Source organism: Rhizophagus irregularis, chromosome 19 (genome assembly GCF_026210795.1).
Source record: "Rhizophagus irregularis chromosome 19, complete sequence".
In the NCBI taxonomy this organism is placed as follows: Eukaryota; Fungi; Glomeromycota; class Glomeromycetes; order Glomerales; family Glomeraceae; genus Rhizophagus; species Rhizophagus irregularis.
The window spans coordinates 1,321,015-1,339,823 of NC_089447.1; the positions used below are offsets into that span (position 1 = coordinate 1,321,015).

The window sequence follows — 18,809 nt, forward strand, 5'->3', positions numbered from 1 at the left end:
GCATGAATACCTTAGTTGATGCAAGGAGCAACAGTAGGTCAAACTACACTAAGACATTGCACCTTCAGGCTTTACCATCTAGGATGATCATTTAGCCATTACTGATCCCAAGTGGTATTGTGGAGTGACCACCTGGATAGGAAATCCCTTGAGGTATAGTAGTGACTTCGGATAGGGACTGCGCAGCGTGCCTAGGTGGCGCCATAGGAAACGTTAGAAGGACGTCGTGATAGCTTAGTTAAAATGTGCAGCCTAACCATACACATTAATTCACCATGATGCAGTCCAACTACACTAATCCCTGTAGTTTCACGCTATTAGTTGTAGCGTCTGCAGTAAAATTTGTTTTATTTCTGTGATCAGCGAAATTAAACTAGCGACCTTTAAGGTTGCTTGCCGAAACCTAGGGGTTTAGGCAAGATGGCGTTTTGCCGAAAAGTGAAATTCTGCCGAAACTATATTAAAGTTATATTAAAAAACTGGCAAAACTTTGGAGAAAGGCGAAACTGCTGAAACTTATTATAAATGCTGAAACTGCTGAAACTCTGCCAAAACTATAATAAATATATAGTAAAATTTTGACAAAACTAATCGTAGGATTTTAAAGAGGTTTAAACAAGCAACCTTAGCGACCTTACTATACTCAGGCTATATGAGGAAGTGCCGCCTTAACGACTGCACTAGAGTGATTAGCCCTTTTAGTTTTATCCTTTTATTTTGCTAGTGTTTACGGCCAAACTTTTCTCTACCTCTTTTTGAGGTATCCTCAGACTAATATCCTATTATTTCCAGAGGTAACCATTATACCGAGTACTTAATTCCTCAGGTAACAGCACCTATATAAAAAACATTTCCTATCAGGCCACTTTTAAGGCTGATCTAAAGCTAGGAATACGCCGCCTACTCATCCTATATCCATTGCATGATACTGGTACTCAATTTATTTTACGACCTTTTATAGAGCACCTACTTTCATAGAGGACTTTTGACAGGTAACATCAATCATCTAGTACCCTTCCATACTACCATTTTAGGTACTAAGTCTCATTTAAAGGCCACTACAGCCCGCGATTACTCAGTACTGATAGTACAGTTGTTTACTTCAAATGGTATACTTTGTAATAACTACTTAAACAGGAAGTAGCAGGCATCTGTTCAGGATCACTCCTTATGGTGGGTATCAACCACCAGGGATCACCAACCAGGACCCAAGAAGTGGGAAATTGAACCCCATAACCATACTACCTGTTCTGTGCATGAACATCTTAGTTGGTTTAAGACCTAACAGAAGGTCAAACTACCATTAAGATATTGCACCCTCAACTTTACCATTTAGAATGACCATCTAGCCATTACTGACCTCAAGTGGTATTGTGAAATGACTATCTGAACAGGAAGTCCCCCTAAAATACAATATGACCTCAGCGAAGGGACGCGTATATGCTAATAGCTTCATAGGGAATATTAGAAAAACACTATGACTCTTTGTTGAAATGTGCGGCCTAACTGTACACACTAATTCACCATGATGCAGTCCAACTAAACTAATCCTTGTACTTTCACGCTATTGGTTGTAACGTCCACAGTAAAATTTGTTTTATTTCTGTGATTGACAGAATTGAACCTGTATACGGGCTATATGAGGGAGTGCCGCGCCTTAACTTGGCCAGCAGTAGGGTGAACAGCCTTAGTTTTATCCTTTTACTTTGCTAGTGTTTACAGCCAAGTCTCCTCTACCTTTTTTTGAGGCATCCTCAGGCTAGTATCCTATTTATTATATCCATAGGCAACCATTATACCAAGTACTTAATTCCTCAGGTAACAGCATTACTATTGAAGACATCCTCCATCAGGCCACTTTTAAGGCTGATCTGAAACTAGGAATATGCAGCCTACTCATTCTATACTCATTGCATGATACTGGTACTCAATTTATTTTACGACTTTTAAAGAGCACCTACTTTCATGGAGGATGTTCAACAGGTAACATCAACCATCTAGTACCGTTCCATACCACCATTTTAGATACTAAGTCTTACTCAAAGGCCATTACAGCCCGTGATTACCTAGCACCAATAGTACAGTTGTTTACCTCAAGTGGTATATTTTGTAGTGACCACTCAGACAGGAAGTAGCAAACATCTGTATAGGATTACCCCTTATGGTGAGTATTAACCACCAGTGATTACCAACTAGAACCTAAGAAGTGGGAAATCGAACCCCATAACCATGCTACCTGTTCTGTGCACAAACACCTTAGTTGGTCTAAAACCTACTAACAGAAGGTCAAACTACCACTAAAACATTGCACCCTCAGCTTTACTATCCAGGACGACCATCTAGCCATTACTGACTCCAAGCGGTATTGTGAAATGACAATCTGGACAGGAAATTCCCCAAGGTATAGTAGTGACCTCAAGGACAGGACTGCGCACATGCCAATGATCTCATACTAGGGAACGAGTTTTATCTTTTTATTATGCAAACAGTCTTAAGACTTTATCTTTTATTTATATTTTAATTTCGAAATCAAGGGATTCGAACAATACAAAATAAGAAAATAAACTAATAAAAAATAAAAAGAGTAGCTTCACAACTCATACAAATAAAGAAATCTAAACTAAAACAAGTTAAAACAAAGAAAACTAAACTATTACAGAATCGCATACCCTAACTTTACCCGAAGGCCAGTGTGAGTCAACTATCCAACATCCAAAAATCCAGTCCGTTACCAGAAAGTAATCCTAAGAGGTTGAACTGTTAAGCGGCACAGATAATCCAAGTGCAAGATCCAAGAATTATAGAAGACGATATCTAAGAAATCCAGAAATCCAGAAACTATCGCTAAAGAAGAGTTGTGATGATGAGAAGAAATAATAGAGGAAGAAGTGGTAGAAGGGCCTCAGATTTTTGAGGATTCACTAGTAGAGCTAGCTGAATTTATCTTTAACTAAAGTTTTATATGTAAATTCTGTCTGACATAAAATGTTGTAAAATTTTGTAATTTAATAGGGTAAATTAAATCATTCTTTCAGCGCTGTATGTAAATTTCCGATACAAAATGATAAAATTGATATTTATAAGATACAAAAGAAGAGAATTAAAGAAGCTTTAAAATAAGCATAAAGAAAGGTAATAAGAAAGAAAAACAAGTTAAAGTGATTGATAAGGAACTAGCGCAATTAGCGCAATAAGAATACAGGATGGATAAAATCAGCGGGTAAAACTCACGATGTCTAAAAATCAGAAGCAGCAGGATAAGTATGTGAGTCAAACCAAGGTGCACAAACATCTAATAAAAATAAGATATCACAGGGTTTAATATGGCCAAGTTTGAAGAAGAAGCGTGTATCACTATTCCAAAGATGTGAAAATGTCGAAGAAGAAGCCGATTTGGTGATAACAGATTGGATAGCATCTCGAAGATATTTTTGCAATACTGAGAAGGTGTAGTGCTTGGAAATGATTAACCAAAGAAAGTTGTGAGAAGGTACGTAAATGGAAGCACTATTCAAGAGTATTTTTCAGACCATCACAGGTCGAAATGCTAAAAATCGGCAAAAAAAATGGCGCGAAAAGCAGTGGCTATTCTTGGCTATTCTTGGCTGTTTTTGGCTATTTACGAATTAACCTATACTATTTGTAAATAGTTTATACAAATTTGCGAATAGTTTATGCGATTTGCGCCATTTTTTTTGCCTATTTTTGATCATTTGACGTGTGGCATATTAATAATGGAATAACTAAAGCCAAGAGTTTTAAAATCTTGATAATTAATAGTAGGACAGTTCAGGCTAACAAAAGGACCAGAATTTGGTTTGTCAGTAATAAGGTTACTTGTAACTACAGAGGAGGGATTTAAAACCACTTTTTGAATAGAACCTGTGAACTTAGAGGATACAAACACAACTGAGAAGTGATGGGAGCGTTCTTTCAAACAAAAGGAAACATCAGGGCGTGAGGATATTAAGTTATATACACTCAGGACAATTGAGTAATCAGTAGTAGACATGGTCAAATTGTAAGAAAAAGGTGGAATGACAACGGCATATTCTTTAGTAGCCATCCACATAGAAGAGTCAAGAAGGTCAGAGTGAACAACATGCTGTGAAAATTTGCTCCAGTCTAAAAAAAGATCATTATGGCATTCTTGACGGGTGAGTTATTTCTTCGTAGGGTGGGAGATAGATTTGTGAATAGAGTATGAGATAAGAGTTTGTGCCGTAAGCGGGCCATTATCGTGTTTAAGAATATGATGAAAAGTGTAAGATTTGCGGTAGGAAACTCCTAGGCGTCGAGAAGTTACATCTTTATAGAAACTATCATCTTATCTTTTAGATACACGCTTACAAGGTAAGGTGAAAAGAAAAGAAGATGGAAAAGGAGGAGTTTGGATAAGTTTTTTGTCATGAATATGACAAGCATGACGAAACCGAGACATAATAACATAGGCAGTTGGAGTTTTGCAATGTGGGCAACCAAAATAAAGGGCAAGGTAAAAGCAAGATTAGTGATATCGAAATTGAATAAAAGTACGAGTTCGTCTATTATTTCGATGAGAAAATGACCAACGAGTAAGAGAAGTTACACATTACGTAAGTAAGAGTTGACGTAGTCTATTAAAATATTTGCGCTGAGCATGAGAAGGAATACGGTTCTGACGGTAAAAAAGAAAGTTAAAAATTTTGATAAAATAAATTTCAAATTAGGAGAAGGTCAGTCCGATATAAATTAAAACGGATTAACAGTTGAAAGGAGAGGAGAATTGGTATGAATTGTATAACAATTATTCAAATCAGGAGTAGGGTTCAAAAAGAAGTAGCAATTGCCTCGTCAAATAAAATATAAACAATTAGATCCAACATTTCGAGCAGGTTGTATCCATCCATCTAGGATAGTACGTAACATGAAAGTGTATGATGAATGCTGTGTGTTATCATAAGGGAGGGCTGAAGCAGAAACTGAAGGTAAGAAATCCGCAGGTGTACAGTTTAAAGGAGAGACTGAGAGAGGAGCACTAATATCACTATCAGAGGTGTCAGTCGTAATTAAAATATGAGGAGTAGTTGTAGAAGAGTCAGGAAAAGATTGTTGAAATAGATCTACAGATCGGAGAGGACATGAGAAGGGTAGAACCAATGTACGTAATGTAGAAAAGGACAAAACCAAACGCGTAAAAGATAAATTCTTTTTAATTTTTTGTGCATGTTTGAAAGATGCAGGGAAAATCATAGGAAAGACGCATTTACAAAGAAATTTAGAAGTGCGCTGAATACGGCGTATATGATTGGTGCGTTGTAAAGAAGGGGTGCATAATTCTAAAATATCATTAGGATCAGCCTCGTGATTAGAGGCCAAATAGTCAATGGAAGGAAAGATGAATCATCATTGAAAGGATCATTACGTGACAGATGATCATAAACAGGAGGAGAAGTGATATCATTTTCCAAATCTGCAGTAGACAAAAAAGAGTCTAAACGTGAGTAGAGAAGGCATTTTTATTCAGAAAAAGAGTCATCTAATAGGCGGAGAGGGCCAAAAGCCAAGTAGACACGTGATTTAGCAGAAGAGTCATCAAGAAGAGAGTTGAAACGGACTAATAAAGTTTCTTATTTGAGAACACACTTAGCGCAAAGGTCTTCGACCTTGCAAAGTTTAGAAAGAACTTTATCCTAACTCAAGGTTGAGAAGTCGTGAGAAGAGGCCATTAGCCTGAAAAAAAGGTGGAGAGGAAAATTTAAAAGAAAAAGTAATAAAAAACTTTTTAAAAAAAATTATTTTATTTTTCATAAATATTGTCGTGAAGGCAACAGGAGAGAGTAGTTTTTAGTTTTATCCTTTTATTTTGCTAGTGTTTACGGCCAAGCCTCCCTCTACCTCTGTTTAAGGTATCTTTGGGCTAGTATCCTATCATCTCCATGGGCAACCATTATACCGAGTACTTAATTTCTCAGGTAACAGCACCACTATTGAAGATATCCCCCATCGGGCCACTTTTAAGGCTGATCTGAAGCTAGGAATACGCCGCCTACTCATCCTATACCCATTGCATGATACTGGTACTCAATTTATTTTACGACCTTTAAAAAGCACCTACTTTCATGGAGGACTTTCGACAGGTAACATCAACCATCTAGTACCCTTCCATACCACCATTTTAGGTATTAAGTCTCACTCAAAGGCCACTACAGCCTGCGATTACCTAGTACTGATAGTACAGTTGTTTACCCCAAGTGGTATACTTTGTAGTGACCACTCAGATAGGAAGTAGCAGACATCTGTCTAGGATTACCCCTTATGGTGAGTATTAACTACCAGGAGTTTTATCCTTTTATGATTACTGGCTGATGAGTTATTCAACAAAATGTTTAATATCGGTACTATTTAGGGCTTCGATCGGTTTCGGTAATTACCAAACTGAACCTTTCGGTAAATTTACTGATCAGTTTCAGTAACTTTGGTTTCAGTATCAGTTTTGCAATTTACCGAATCGATTTACTGAACTGATATTTTCAGTATCAGTTTCGGTAAATTTTACTGATCACTTCGGTAAATTTTACTGATCATTTCGATAAATTTACTGAACTGATTTTCCAAACGTTTCGTGACATTGATAAAAAACGTTGCAAAACATTTTTTTTGACAATTTAATAAAAATTGCGAAATGTTTTTATTTGTTAATTTATTTTAAAAAAAACATTTTGCAACATTTTTTTTCATAACTTAATAGAAAATGTTGCGAAACATTTTTTATTAGTTAATTAATTAAAAAAAAAACGTTTTGCAACATTTTTTTTTGATAATTTAATAAAAACGTTGTGAAACATTTTTATTTGTTAATTTGTTTTAAAAAAAACGTTTCACAACATTTTTTTTTTGATAATTTAATAAAAACGTTGCGAAACGTTTTTATTTGTTAATTTATTTAAAAAAAAAACATTACACAACATTTTTTTCATAACTTAATAGAAAACGGTGTGAAATATTTTTTATTAGTTAATTAATTAAAAAAAAATGTTTCACAACGTTTTTTTTGATAATTTAATAAAAACGTTGCGAAACGTTTTTATTTGTTAATTTATTTTAAAAAAAAACATTTCACAACATTTTTTTTTTGATAATTTAACAAAAACGTTGCGAAATGTTTTTATTTGTTAATTTATTTAAAAAAAAAAATGTTTCGCAACATTTTTTTTCAATAATTTAATAGAAAATGTTGCGAAACATTTTTTGTTAGTTAATTAATTAAAAAAATGTTTCACAACATTTTTTTTTGATGATTTAATAAAAATGTTGCGAAATGTTTTTATTTGTTAATTTATTTTAAAAAAAACGTTTTGCAACATTTTTTTTCAATAACTTAATAGAAAACGTTACGAAACATTTTTTATTAGTTAATTAATTAAAAAAAAACGTTTCATAACATTTTTTTTTTTTGATAATTTAATAAAAACGTTGCGAAACATTTTTATTTATTAATTTGATTAAAAAAATGTTTTGCAACATTTTTTTTCAATAACTTAATAAAAAACGTTGTGAAACGTTTTTTATTAGTTAATTTAATTAAAAAAAATGGTTCGCAACATTTTTTTTCAATAATTTAATAAAAACGTTGCAAAACATTTTTATTAGTTAATTTAATTAAAAAAAAACGTTTTTGCACATTTTTTTAATAAAAAACATTGCAAAAATGTTAAAAACTGAACCGATAATGAATCGGTAAATCAGTTCAGTTTTTGGTATTTACCGGTCGGTTTCAGTAATTAACAATACTGATACTGATCAATTCAGTTCGGTTTTGGTTTTGGCAAAAACCGTACTGAACTGAACTGATCAGAGCCCTAGTACTATTATAATATTTCTTGATTTACGTTTACTATGCCATTTAACATTTTGCTAAATTTCTTGGTATTTAGTGATTGTAAAAAGATGATTAATAGCTCGTTAAAATCACCTCATCAAGACAAATCGAATGGTAGTAAGCTCATTTCTCCATGATCAATATTGACAGAGTTACTACTTAAGACAAATCAAATGGCGGTAAAATTATCTTTCTACAATTAATATTGGCAGAATTACAATACAATCAAGTTTTAAGTATAATTCTGGCCAAAATTATGTTAATTTTTGGCCAAAATTATGATATACTAATATAAGAAATTTTTTATATACAGTCAACTCTCTTTATAGTCACACATTTGGGACAGTCCATATTTGGTAATTATAAAGAGATGTAATTATATAAAAAATTTCTTATATTAGTATATCATAATTCCGGTCAAAAATTAACATAATTTTCGTCAAAATTATACTTAAAACTTTATTGTATTGTAATTCCGCCAATATTAATCGTAGAAAGATGATCTTACCGCCATTCGATTCGTCTTGATGAGACGGTTCTGATGGTATAAAATACATAGAAATCAGATCACTAGATCAATTTCCGAAATTAAAAAAATATTAAATAGTTTTTAAGTAGTAACTCCGTCAATATTGATTACAGAGAGATGAGCTTACCACCATTCGATTCGTCTTGATGAGGCGATTCCAACGAGCTATTAATCGTCTTTTTACAATCACTAGGTACTGAGAAATTTAGCAAAATGTTAAATGGCGCAGTAAATGTAAATTAAGAAATATTATAATGCCAATGTTAAACATTTTGTTGAATAACTCATCAGCCAGTGATTGTAAAAGAATAAAACTACCACAATTCGATTCGTCTCAGTGAGATGATTCTAACAAACTATGGTACATCTTTGTACGATTATTAGATGCCAAGTTATTTAATATATTCTTTATATAACTGTGATTATAAATGGTTCTTTTTAATATAGGATTTTTGAGGATAGGTGTAATAGTGACTATAGATAGATTGTGACTATATAAGATAGATTTTAATAATAAAGTGTTTTGAACATTCAACTGGTATAACTATATAGTAGAATGTGACTATAACGGGAGTGACTATAGAGGGAGTTGACTGTAGTCACATCTCTTTATAATCACCAAATATAAACTGTCCCAAATGTGTGACTATAAAGAGAGTTGACAGTATAATTTTGGAAAAATTTTAGCAGTTTTAGTATTTATAATAAATTTACTTTTTTTCAGAGGTTTATCATTTTTTAATAAAACTTTCATATAATTTTAACAAAAGTTTTACTATTTTAAAATTTTGCCAACTTGCTAAAATCTTCTAGTTTTTTCAGCAATTTTAAAAAGAATTATATTAAATAAACTACCATATATCATGGGCTATAATAACCTGGATATTTTGCAAAAATCGGAGTTTGACGCATACGAGAGCCTTGGAAAGCTTAATGAGGAGTTCTGTGGCTTGTGATTCGAGCATAATTAATTTTCAAAAAGGTCACCGCCAAATTAATTAGTAAAAGTCACGTGTTGGTTCGCAACAATAAGAATTTTTTTGTGAAAATCTTTCCTTTCTTGGCCCTATTACTATATTTGAAATAGAAACATGTGAGTAAACAGCAAAACAACTAATCATATTATGGTTCGCACTCCTATTTTTTTTTGATTTTTTGGCGGTAACCTTTATATATAGTTTTCCAGGTCCTCCTATACCCTTGAATATTAAACAAAATTTAAAAATTCCATTTTTTGCAAATATCTCACCATTTACCAGTTTAATTTGAGCGATCTTTTTTTATTTTCGAAGAGAATGAGAACTAGCAAACAAAAAAATGATTACTCAAAACTGATCACTGGATCATGAGATAATTGTAAAATATCCCCTTAGGTATTATACAATTCTATGAAATTTTTCAAGAGGGGTATTATGCATAGGAGGGGTAGGACCCCAAAAAATACATATGGAGGTCATAAATGATCGGCAAGATTTTGGCCTAAAATAAGCAACTTTTCAGAGCCAGAATTATGATAATGCTGGTCAGTATCAAAACGGACAATAAAATTTAGGCTGGCATTATCTAAAAAAGGCAAGATTTTCATGAAAATTTAGATTCTTTTTAAGCAAACTCAAATGTGACCTTTTTATGTATTTTTTGGGGTCCCGGAGGGGTACTATGGCCTGTGATATATGGTATTTGTTTGATCTGATCTAATTTTATTATTATAAAATTTTTGATGATATTTCAAAAGAAAAATCATCTATATTTATAAATTATGATTAAAATCTAGTTTAATAACTGGCAAAAAATTTATAGTAAAATTATTATTAAATAATAATAATAAAAAGTCTGCTAAAGTTTTAGAATACAGCATTTGTTTTATATATATTTCTTTATATTGTTTGAAAAAAATTATAAAAACAAAAAAAAATAGTATTTTAAAGCTAAAACTTTATTTATATATTATGTAAATTAAAATAAAATTAACTAAAAGTGAATTTTACCATAAAATATTAGAAAATTTTAAGTAAATCAAAGTAAAATTCATTAAAGTATTACTTTTTTTTTTTTTTTTGTGGAATTAAAGTATTACTGGTAAATTAATTTAAATTAATTACTAAAGAATATAAAATTAAGGATTAATTTAATATTAACCTCTGATTAATTTAAAAAAAAATTTACTAGTGTAAATTTGAAATTTATCAGTATATTTTACTTTAATTTTTAAATATATTAGATGATTTTTTCAAATTACACAATTTTTTAAGTTATACTACAACATCATGGTGAAATTCACCAAAGGTGAATTTTTACCTCTTAATATAAAAAATTTAACCAACCTTTAATATTTTAACTAGTGTTACTGCCTAAAACTCATTTAATGATAAAATTAAAATCTGAAACTCAAAAACTTTATTTTTAATGAAAAAATTGGTAATCTGAAATTGACTTATATAGTAATCTATAAATAAGATTATATGTAAATTTATAAAAAGAAAAGGTTTTATTAAATTAAAAAGGTAGTTGTTCAGATAGTTTTTGAGAAAATTACATAATTTTGATTTTTATAGTTAAATTGTATTTTTTATGATAAAAATTTTTTTTAAAACCAAGAATTGCCAAATTTTTATGTGATTAATATCCAATTATATATATTTTATATATTTCATAAAAATCTTAAGGAAAAGGAAATTATCCTCCTGGTTAAAATTAGCAATACTCTAAAAAAAAAATCAAAAAAATACTAGTAAGTAAATGGAACTGATAATAAAAAGTTTTAGTAAAGATTTGTTTGATTTTAAAGAAATTAAATATATTTATTTAATCCAATAATAGAGATTAAAAATTTTACTTAGTTTTAGGTATTTTGTTTATTTTTCCATTTTCTTTATTTTTGATTATTCTGTTTAAATAAGTTTTTCTGTATTATTATAACATGAGAGGATTTTATCAAATTGTAACAGTTACATTATAACTCATTTTTACTTTAATAAAATAAAATCATTTATATTAAAACAAGCCATATATAAGAGAAAATTAACAATATTTTTTAATTTCTAGATAAGCTAATAAAAGGAAATTAGTTGTATATTTTTAAGTATTTATTTAATAAATAATTAGTGTAACTAATAACTTATTAAAAATTTGTAAGTTATAATAAATTGTCATAAGTATAAAAGTTGTATAGTTATATTTTAAGAGATATATCGATATCCATAGCGAGCAGCTGAAAACAAACTAAATAATGAAACAAAATTTAGCCATTAAACTGTAATTATGTAAGAATGATATTATTTATTTACCTAAGAACAGTGACAAGACCAGCTGGCATAAATTTTCCACCTTTGTAAAAACGAGATCCCATCACAAATAACAATACAAGAGAAACGGCTACAATAATTAATTTAAAAAGATTAAAGATAGCTTAGAAAAATTTACGTTAGTTTGCTAAAAATTTACCTAATGCTAAACCGACATTTCTTGGATTTGCGCTTACGCGATATGCTGCGAATCCCTATAATTGTAGTAAAAATTGTTAGACGAATAATAATAGAGAAAACCACTTGCAATGAATATTACTTACCGCTAAACTACCAAACGATAAGCCGGCCACTAAAGAAGTCGTACTACCTATTTTATGATAAGTTTAATGGTTTTTAATTAATAAATTGGTCAACTAATTCAAATAAGTTAAACTTTTTAATGTATTGACCTGCTTTAATGAAGCCAATTAGGCCGCCTAAGGTAACTATCTATTATTTTTTTTAAAAAAAATATATTTATTTCATAAATTTCCTAAATAAAGGACTTATATTTAATACTTACAAAAGCATAAGCATATCCAAGATAATCAGTATTATCGGACATAATTGCAATGTAAATAAAGATGAAAAGAAGCGATTCTCGATATAACCTTTTTACAACACGTGATATTAACCAATTTTATACGTCATATCCTCGTTATAACAAGTCAGCCAATTAAATTCTTACCGTTAAGACTGTGCAACGATTACGTAATCATAAACGTAACGTTTTTAATCATGATCGTTGAAAAAAACGTTTCTTTGATAAATAAAACACTTTCTCTTTCAAATGGAGTGTCAACTTTGTCATAACTATCATAGCAAATTTTGGTGTACAATTTGTCTTCGTGAAAAGTATTGTGTTTTTTATTTAATAAAATTTTAATTTTTTCATAATTGTTATTTTTTATTTTTTATTTTATTTTATTTTATTTCTTTTGTTCAGATTGAGAACGTATAGTGTGGAGCTAAAGCAGATCAATCAAGTTAAACAGCAAAAAATAGAACGAGCTAATAAATTTCTTTCGGGATCTACGAGGAAATTTCAAATAAGTTTAGCTGATAAACATGCTAGTCTACAAAAATTAAATAACTTGGAAGTAGAAATAAATAAAAGAAAAGAAGAAATAATTAGAGGTATGTAGAAGTTTTATTTATTATTATTTTTTTAAAAAAATATTTATTTACATAATTATATTATTAGATCGTCAAGAAATTGATTTAAGGAAAAAAAATTTACAAGCAAGAAAACAAGTATTATTAGATTCTCGTGCTTATTTCAAAAAGTTTAAATCACATCAAAAAATTGTAATAACAAAAGACATTGATAATATTAAAGAAAAATGGCGCAATGTGCATCAAGTTTTAATTCAATCAAGAAAAGTTTTAATTAGTGAATTAGTCTCTATATTTGATTTAAAAAAATTAAATGATTATGAAACAAAATATTACCAGAATAATGGAATTTTGAGTGGCGGTAGTATTAGTAAATTAATATCTTCTCCAAATGGAAAAGTTGATGATGATTCTGAGTATTCAATTGCTGGAAGAAGTTTACCCAAAAAATCCGATTTTACAAGTAAGTAATTTATTATAAAAAGGAGCGATTAAAGAATATATTAAACTTTTGTTTTCTTTAATTTAGGATACCCATTTGAAGATATTAATACAGCGGTGGGTCATGTAATACATTTGTTGGGTTTAATAGCTCATTATCTTGGTGTAAAACTTCCATTTACATTAGTTAACAAAGGATCAAATTCATACGCTGAAGGTTCATTGAATGAAATAGCGGGAAGGTAATTGTTAAATAATTTTAAAAATTTTTTTTATATAAATTTCTTTTTCTTTATTCAAAAATTTAAAAATATCGTTAATAACGGTCAGGACTTTAACAATAGTAAAAGGCCACCACTTTTTTTAACAGCTGAAAATTTAGAGAGTTTTACTGTAGGAATGGCTATGCTTAATTACAATGTTGCTTATCTATGTCATACACAAGGTATTGAAATACCTTATCATAAAGTTCCTCATACTTTACATAACTTATTTCATTGTTGTAATGCTCCTAATCTTGGAAGGTGAGAATAACCTTTGAAGTATTTAGTGATAAAGTAATTAATTCATTACTAAACTTCCCTTTTTTTAAACTAATTTGTTAAGGTATGGGCATCTTACGGCACTTAATCGAATACCTGATCAATCGTTTAACTTGGATTTTCAAGAAGTTGTACGAGTAATGTTGGCACGTAGAAATAGCTCAGATAATAACATTATAGGAACTACTTTAAATGATTATTTTGAAGGAGGTAGTTATTTCTTTATTTTTAAGAAATAAATTTTTATTGATAATATTAAAAATATTTATATCTTTTAGATAATGAAGAAGATAATGAAAATGAGGATGGTGAAACATGGGTTCTTTGTGATACTGTATAATAATGAAATCAATAGAAATATTTCATTTGTAAATTACATTTAAGCTTATTTAAATTCAAATATTTTATAGAGCTCTTAAATAGACTAAAAAAAATAGAATTATGTTTTTTAAGGCAATTTATTCAATTTAATAAATAATTCTAATTTTAACAATATAATTACAGTACGATTATTTATTAATTCATGATTTAATTTCTAAAAAGGGGGAATAAGTTGTAACTTTCAATCAAATGGGATACGGCTAATTTAATGGTTTTCAGCCCATTCTTAAAATGTTTCAAATGTGAAATGTTCAAGTTTACTGCTTAGTGTAAAACCTACCTTATCTCAAATAATATAAATTGTTGGCTTGAAATCATCCATCGATATTTTTTTATTTAATCCTGTTAATTATTATCCGGGACTTTCATTTTGACCTGTAACGACTGGAATTTCTGGATTAGTCAATTTCTTTCGTAATGAGCTTAATCGTTTGTTGATTTCCTTAATATCTGTTCGTTTGGTGAAAAAAAATAACTTAGAGTACAGAGTATATAAATTACTTAAATAACAAGATCAACAATATTACATACATCCATTTACAATCTTTCGATCGTCTTCTTCGATCTTTTCGATCTTTTCATAGTCTGTAGGTGTCTCCAGAATGCCATTTAACATATAAATAGCTGATTGATATGCTTTTTCACATCCAGGTAAGTCTTCACCAACCAATTCTCTAAGAGCTGCTTGACGACTCTAACATATGTATGAAATAAAACTTTTGTAAGTAACAAGGAACGAATGAATGAATAAATTACACCTGTATAATTTACCATTTCAAGTGCTCGGTCATAAAGAAGTCTCTCTACGCTGACACTAGTCGACTTTTCCTCTATGGGAAACCTAGATTTAGCGATTTCTGCCTTATCAAGGCATACATTAAACTTTTCACGAACCCATTGTACAGCTAATTGGTTTGTTTAAATATAGATATGTTATTTTTCAATATCTAATAACATTATTATTATAAAGAAACTTACCAGCAATTAATCTTGGAGAAGCTCTTTTTCCGCCAGGATAATTTGTATTCTTTTCTCCATTTGTCCAATATTCTTTAGCACTATCCATGGCTGCCTGCAAAAAAGACAATGCCCTTAGGTACAAAACAAACGCCTCTTCCGCTTTTATTGCAGCTACTTCTTCTGAGACAGGCATATCATCCACCATGTCGTTGCTAGCAGATGGTGGTGGTGGTAGAAGCTGATTAAATTTCGTACTAGCAAACTGGAAAATAACATAAGCTTTGTGCGCATGATCTTCTATCGTTTTAACGACTGCTTCCTAAATTATTGAAAGTTTACATGCATATCTGTCTTTAACAAGAATTTTATTATTGATACTAAAATATTATATTACCTCTGCGGGATCGCTCAATTCAGAAGAAGGAATTACAATAGCGTTTCCTTTTTGTTTTGAATATTTCTCGCTCCAAGATGGAGGTGAATTGCCCGTTCCAAACAAACGACCTGACGCAACAGATAAAGCCCTTTCAAGAGCCGATAACGCGCTATTGGCATTACCAGAAGAATTAGCCCTTTCATGACCTACAGAAATAGGCAAAGCGAAAGGTGGTGTCGTCGAAAAAAAGAAAGATGCTGAAGTATTTGCATTCGGAGGCGTTGTTCGATATTGAATATCTAATTGATTTGAAGGTCCAGCCAATACAATAGCAGTACCTTTATTTCCATATGTATGTGCTAACCCTTTTGGTGATGCGGCATTGAATTCTAATATCATATTCAAGCAACAATATATTAATTATATTTGCAAAGAATTAAATTGCCAACCAGTTAAAAGGTATAATACCATATATAATACCCTTTAATTGGTCTTTTTAAAAATAAATTTCAAAAAGTTCATACCATCTGCTAATGCATTAACTTCTACCGTTCGTTTCGATCCAACAAGAACATATTCTCTTTCAAATTCATAACCAGTTAATTCTTCTCCATTTGATCGACTGGTTAAAGTTTCATTTTCATCAATTCGCTTTTTGTTTGTTACTTCTTCAGTCGAAGGTTTTTGCACTAACAAGGAAGGAGATGGTGATGAATTATCATATGGTGGTTGCAAATCTGTATTAACCTGAAGGTTATTATTGTCAACGTTTTTTGTTATTCCTGTTGTTGTTGTGCCTGAATATTTAGTGCTTCTTTAATATTATTTAAAAATTAAAGATCAACATAAATTCTTCACATAATTTTAAAGCAAAAAAAAATTTTTTTACAATGATATAATACCGATTATCCTTAGAAGTTTTTCTTTGTAAAGGATTAATATAATCCACTAAATTCCCTTTCTGTATGTCATAATCTTTACGGGAAAAATTAGGTTTAGTGTGAATTTGTGGATTTCTCAATTGATTATTAGAAATCTCTTGATATATCACTGGAGCTGGGGATGATTTTGACCTATCCCTAACATGCGCTTTTAGTTCATTATCCTGGGTGTTTATCATATTAATACCTTTGAGTTTTGAATCATGACCGGATCTTTCTTTTGAATGAAATGTTTTATTAGACGACCTTGGTTGCAAAGGTTCTAATCTACCTGTTACACAAGGGTGCATAAAGAACTCCTCAAATGAGATACGTTCTACGGGGTTACGTTTCAACAAATGTCTTATTAAATCTTTAAGTTCTTCGCTAATAACTGGGTATGTTCCACCATTATGTGAAGATGCTTTATTATTTAAAGATGACTTTGTTGAATCCAATTGAGTATATCCTGTTTGTATAATTCCGGACGACTCGTTAGGAAATTTAATTTTATCCCCGCGTTTTTCAATTTTTCTTATTAATTCTACGTGATTTTGAGCTATAAATGGAGGTTTACCAACACCCATTTCATATAAAACAGCACCAACACTCCAAAGATCAGCTTTAGCGTCATATTTTTCATAACGTAATATTTCCGGAGCCATATAAAGTGGCGAACCACATAATGTCTCTGCCAAACTAGTGGATGGCAATATACGGGCAAAACCAAAATCTGCAATTTTTAAAATTGGAAGATCAGGTGAGCCAACAATATGCCCTTTTTGTTTATCAGTAGGTGGTGGCAGCAGCAATAGATTCTGGCAACATTAAATAAAAATGAGAAAAAAAATTCTTATATAACGCAAATATTCCTTTCAAATGTATAAACATGGCACCTGAGGTTTGATATCACGATGTATTAGGTTCTGTGATCTTAGAAACTCCAGCGCGTTTGCTGAAAGAAATATATATTATAATAAACAATGTATTGTAAATATAAATTTGAATTGACTGATAAAAATGCAATTTGCAACTAAAGCACAAGTGTAAAAATCATGGAAAAAATATGAACATCCCTAATAAACTTGTGCCTTTTGTTCCCAAAAATAAAATGAATATATTTCAGAATACCTAGTTGTAATAGGAAATGACGAACGACATATTCGTTTAGGCCATTCGTAGTAGGTTTCAATGGGGGTGCACTTGAATCGGTTGTGGCGATACTACTTACATCGCCACGTCTTTTTATATAATTTGACAAATCACCCATAGAACAAAATTCCATAATTAAGTGAATATGGGTATCTGATTTCTTTTAAATAATTGGTTTTGTTAATAAAAGGAACGGCAAAGCAATAGTTAAAAAATGCAATTAAGAAGATATCATAATAATTTTTCTTCTATTTCAAACAGCTAGCGACTTTATTTCTTAACTATGCCAACCTTACAATCAACTAATTGAACAATATGATCGTGTCGAATTCCTTTAAGAATTTGTATCTCAGACTCCAAATTTTCAAATAACTTTTTTGTTAATTTAGATTTCAGCACGGATTTAATAGCAACAGTCTCGTGTGTTTTCTATAAATCATAAGAAAATGGCGGTTAAGTAATTGATAAACGGGTTGATTTTAAGCACACTTATAGAGGTTATGGTGAAGGTAGTAGTAATAGTTATGCAGGTAAAAAAGCTATCGAGACGATTCTAGAGTTGGACCATTTCTAAATTGTGAAATTAAACAACCTTATTATAACCTTTATAAACGCTTGCAAAAGACCCCCGACCTATTTCAGCGCCCACAATGTAGTTTCCTACACCTAAAGGCAGCCCTTTAACGTCTCTCTGTTCTGGTGATCTTGTAACTGAAGTCATTTCCGAGTGAATTTGGCCATCAAAGCGTTTAAAGCCTTTAAAACTTATTCGTATGAACACGTGATTTGGATCACGGGTCGTCTAATTTACCCGGATTTTCCGGTAAATTTCTAATAAAATTTATAATTCCGGAATTTTTTGCAGCAGACTTCCGGAATAAATTCACAGTTCACTTTACATAAATATGAGTAGTGCTCCAAGACCGGTCTTCAAAACCGGTTTCAAACCGAATTGGCCTAAAAGAAATCAAACATGTCAAACCGGTTTAGAATCTTATTACAGAGAATTTTTTCAAACCGGTCTCTGGTTAAACTGGTCTGAAACCGGAGACCGAAAACCGGTCTTGAAGCACTAAATATGAGATCAACGTCGGTCACATGCTCCGGTTAAAAAAAAACTCACAAATGCACTCACGTGATTTTGTGCGACCTGAACAGATTCATATAGCCAAATATAAATGATAAATGCCTAGTTCCGAAGGGGTGCATTTATGAAGAATTGGATGTATATTGGGGGCCTGAAA

The 18,809-nt window shown here is 30.8% G+C and overlaps 4 protein-coding genes across 4 annotated transcripts; 1 reads left to right on the plus strand and 3 right to left on the minus strand.

Moving 5' to 3' along the window:
• Positions 1–4,833: 4,833 nt before the first annotated feature.
• On the minus strand, positions 4,834–5,232 carry OCT59_010831 (uncharacterized protein; the record flags this gene model as incomplete). The annotated part of the gene is made up of 1 exon (XM_025325603.1): positions 4,834–5,232. The coding sequence occupies one exon, from the start codon at positions 5,230–5,232 to the stop codon at positions 4,834–4,836; it is 399 nt and encodes a 132-aa protein (XP_025180377.1).
• Positions 5,233–11,213: 5,981 nt separating this feature from the next.
• On the minus strand, positions 11,214–12,285 carry OCT59_010832 (uncharacterized protein). Its single transcript, XM_025316469.2, has 6 exons — positions 12,201–12,285; positions 12,088–12,127; positions 11,959–12,005; positions 11,835–11,889; positions 11,678–11,765; positions 11,214–11,612 (listed from the first exon to the last, which is right to left on the minus strand). The coding sequence occupies exons 1-6, from the start codon at positions 12,240–12,242 to the stop codon at positions 11,570–11,572; spliced, it is 315 nt and encodes a 104-aa protein (XP_025180376.1). The 5' UTR covers positions 12,243–12,285; the 3' UTR covers positions 11,214–11,569.
• A 155-nt stretch (positions 12,286–12,440) lies between these two features.
• Positions 12,441–14,262, plus strand: OCT59_010833 (uncharacterized protein). The gene is made up of 8 exons (XM_066136131.1): positions 12,441–12,532; positions 12,624–12,814; positions 12,882–13,256; positions 13,323–13,351; positions 13,422–13,451; positions 13,565–13,758; positions 13,841–13,986; positions 14,055–14,262. The coding sequence occupies exons 1-8, from the start codon at positions 12,468–12,470 to the stop codon at positions 14,114–14,116; spliced, it is 1,092 nt and encodes a 363-aa protein (XP_066000789.1). The 5' UTR covers positions 12,441–12,467; the 3' UTR covers positions 14,117–14,262.
• OCT59_010834 (uncharacterized protein) lies at positions 14,216–18,286 on the minus strand (the record flags this gene model as incomplete). Its single annotated transcript, XM_066136132.1, has 11 exons — positions 14,216–14,607; positions 14,689–14,851; positions 14,929–15,062; positions 15,136–15,436; positions 15,512–15,882; positions 16,018–16,307; positions 16,396–17,231; positions 17,310–17,368; positions 17,545–17,725; positions 17,857–17,994; positions 18,158–18,286. The coding sequence occupies 11 exons, from the start codon at positions 18,284–18,286 to the stop codon at positions 14,510–14,512; spliced, it is 2,700 nt and encodes an 899-aa protein (XP_066000790.1). The 3' UTR covers positions 14,216–14,509.
• Positions 18,287–18,809: the final 523 nt, after the last annotated feature.

Coding starts and splice junctions, on each gene's coding strand:
- OCT59_010832 (XM_025316469.2), bottom strand. CDS start 12,242: ATGTCCGATAATACTGATTATCTTGGATATGCTTATGCTTTT. Junction 12,128..12,200: donor TTGGATATGCTTATGCTTTT/GTAAGTATTAAA, acceptor AAAAAATAATAG/ATAGTTACCTTAGGCGGCCT. Junction 11,890..11,958: donor TATCGTTTGGTAGTTTAGCG/GTAAGTAATATT, acceptor CTACAATTATAG/GGATTCGCAGCATATCGCGT.
- OCT59_010833 (XM_066136131.1), top strand. CDS start 12,468: ATGGAGTGTCAACTTTGTCATAACTATCATAGCAAATTTTGGTGTACA. Junction 12,815..12,881: donor AAAAGAAGAAATAATTAGAG/GTATGTAGAAGT, acceptor TTATATTATTAG/ATCGTCAAGAAATTGATTTA. Junction 13,452..13,564: donor ATCAAATTCATACGCTGAAG/GTTCATTGAATG, acceptor AATAACGGTCAG/GACTTTAACAATAGTAAAAG.